The sequence below is a fragment of the Panthera uncia genome, chromosome F1 (assembly GCF_023721935.1).
Source record: "Panthera uncia isolate 11264 chromosome F1, Puncia_PCG_1.0, whole genome shotgun sequence".
Classification (NCBI taxonomy): Eukaryota; Metazoa; Chordata; class Mammalia; order Carnivora; family Felidae; genus Panthera; species Panthera uncia.
In genome coordinates, this window is record NC_064813.1 from 34,234,808 (window position 1) to 34,237,120 (window position 2,313).

The 2,313-nt window shown below is 51.8% G+C and overlaps 1 protein-coding gene across 4 annotated transcripts in view; it reads right to left on the minus strand.

Annotated features, from left to right (window-relative positions):
• Positions 1 to 1,972, minus strand: part of CR2 (complement C3d receptor 2) — a 35,036-nt gene extending 33,064 nt beyond the window's left edge. The window contains exon 1 of one of the 4 annotated variants that reach the window (XM_049634239.1): positions 1,431 to 1,972. In XM_049634239.1, the coding sequence (XP_049490196.1) occupies positions 1,431 to 1,488 (58 nt within the window). In that variant the 5' untranslated portion in view covers positions 1,489 to 1,972. The remainder of the gene's footprint in view (positions 1 to 1,430) is intronic. The other 3 variants (XM_049634238.1, XM_049634240.1, XM_049634243.1) reach the window with 3 other exon arrangements.
• Positions 1,973 to 2,313: the final 341 nt, after the last annotated feature.

The following is a 2,313-nucleotide window of genomic DNA, read 5'->3' on the forward strand; positions in this document are numbered from 1 at the left end:
CCTTTTTTTTTTTTAATTTTTTTTAACATTTATTTATTTTTGAGACAGAGAGAGACAGAGCATGAACGGGGGAGAGGCAGAGAGAGAGGGAGACACAGAATCGGAAGCATGCTCCAGGCTCTGAGCCATCAGCCCAGAGCCCGACGCGGGGCTCGAACTCACGGACCGTGAGATCGTGATCTGAGCTGAAGTCGGACGCTTAACCGACTGAGCCACCCAGGCGCCCATAGTACCTGATTTTCAATGGATAATATCCTCTGCAAAATTTAGTAACAGGAACAGAGCGTCAGTGAGAAGTCAGGTCTGGAACCGTGCCATGCAGAGGTGTTAGAGAAAGTTGTGAACGTGCACTTGTTCCAAGGGAGTTCATGCGTAGGAAAGAGAGATGAAGATGTTGGTCTGGGGGAAATGTCCAACTGAGGGCCCGGAGAAAGCAGAATGTCAGGAAGCAAAGTAAGCGGTAACAGAACCATTGATTGTATGCAGGATGCCTTAGCAAGGCGGGAAGGGGGGAGCATGGGGGGGTGTGGGGGGGGGGGGGGTTGCGGATTATTCCTAGATGCTGGCTCCATAAAACCGGATCCATACAGTAATCTCAGGACTGGTATTTAGTAGTAACAAGTAACGCCTGACCTTCATTTGCCTAATTTCATCTCACACTCAGGGCAGCGCTGTAAGGTGGTAGGGCAGCTTACCGCACTAGCTTCATTTCACAGATGAGGAAACTGAGGGTCAGGGAGCTAAAAGACTTGCCAAAAGTCACCCAGTTATTGGAATGTGCAGATAGTAAACTTTTAACTAAGATTTCACTCTACCCTGGAGACAATTACAAAGTTAGACCCACGTTGTAGCCACGAGATTCTAGTCTTAACAAACTGCTGTGCTTCTCTAAAATGAAGCCAATCGCGGGTGGGGGGAGTTAGCATCAACATAGAAGGAGACCTTCTGGGGCCCTTGCCATTGCAGGAGGTAAATAACACGAAGGCTGTAGTTTTAATTCACATACCAAGTTTCCTCCAATAGCTCTAGGTGTTTGTCATTTAGGATCTCTTTACCAGCATCGCATCAAAGTGCAGACGGTGGGAGAACCAAGCCCGCAGCGGGAGGTCTTCGCACACCCGGCCCCCGTAGGGTTTGGTTACGTGGCCAGCGTTATGAGCGCTTGCAGACCTCGGGCGAGTGCGAGGAGCATCAGCTGAGTCCCCGGGGCCCGGGAGCCCAGACAGCGCAGAGCGAGTGATCCCAGCCCCGGGAGGAGCCAGCGAGCACATTCAGGACCAGGAGATCCTAGGGGTCCCCCAGAGCGAGCGGGAGGCAGTCAAGCGTCCGGCCTTGACCCCACCTTCTCACTTACTCCGTTGTGCATCGCCGCACAGAGGCGTCCCTGCCCCAGACGTGTCCCTACCTCCGTGCTCCCCCTCCCAGCTCACCGAGGACCCCCGGCGCGACGAGTGCCAAGACGACGCAGAACAGTCCCGCAGCGCCCATGCCCCGGCGGCAGCCCCAGCGGCGGGATGCGTTCTGAGACGCTCGAGCCTGCGGCAGCTCCGAGAAAACGCGGCTGAAGCAACAGACGGCGACAAGGGAGGGACGGGGGGGTCCTTAAATAGAGCCTGGCACCACGTGCTAGCTTTGCGCGCACACCTGCAGGCTGCCTGGGGCGGGACGCCGGCGCCTGTTAGGTTGGCCCGGGCTGCCAGGCGTCCGCTGAGGGGGCGACGGGGTCAGGGGGGCAGAGGGGCGGAGCAACTGTGACCCGGTCTTTGGCTCAGGCTCTAGCCCTCAGCCTTGTGGCTTTCCAACCTTTTCTACCGTGCAACGATGCGTCCACTTCGTCTTTTTTGGAGAAATGAAACACGTTTCACAAACTAGGACTCACCCTTGCTAATCTACAATGCTCCATCCCATCCCATCCCATCCCATCCCATCCCATCCCATCCCATCCTATCCCAAAATTCTGGTTTGACTCCACTAAAATATTTTCAAAAGCTATTAATGTTTCAAATCCTCTGTTTAAAGAAATAGTTTACTTAGAAAGGAAAGTTACAAACAGCAGTCCCCTCTGCTCTTTGGCCCTTTTTATTTTGAAGCAATTTCTACAGAAAGTTTTGAGAACAGTACAACGAATTCCCATATACCCGTCGTCCAGATTATCCACTGTTAACATGGCACTATTATTTTCTTTATTATTCCTTCTATAGACAGATGACATATAGGTATAATTATATAGAGATCGATCTAGAGGTGTGCACACATACATACATATGATTCTATAATTATAGAATTGTTACTTTGGAGTTGAAGTAAGGTGAA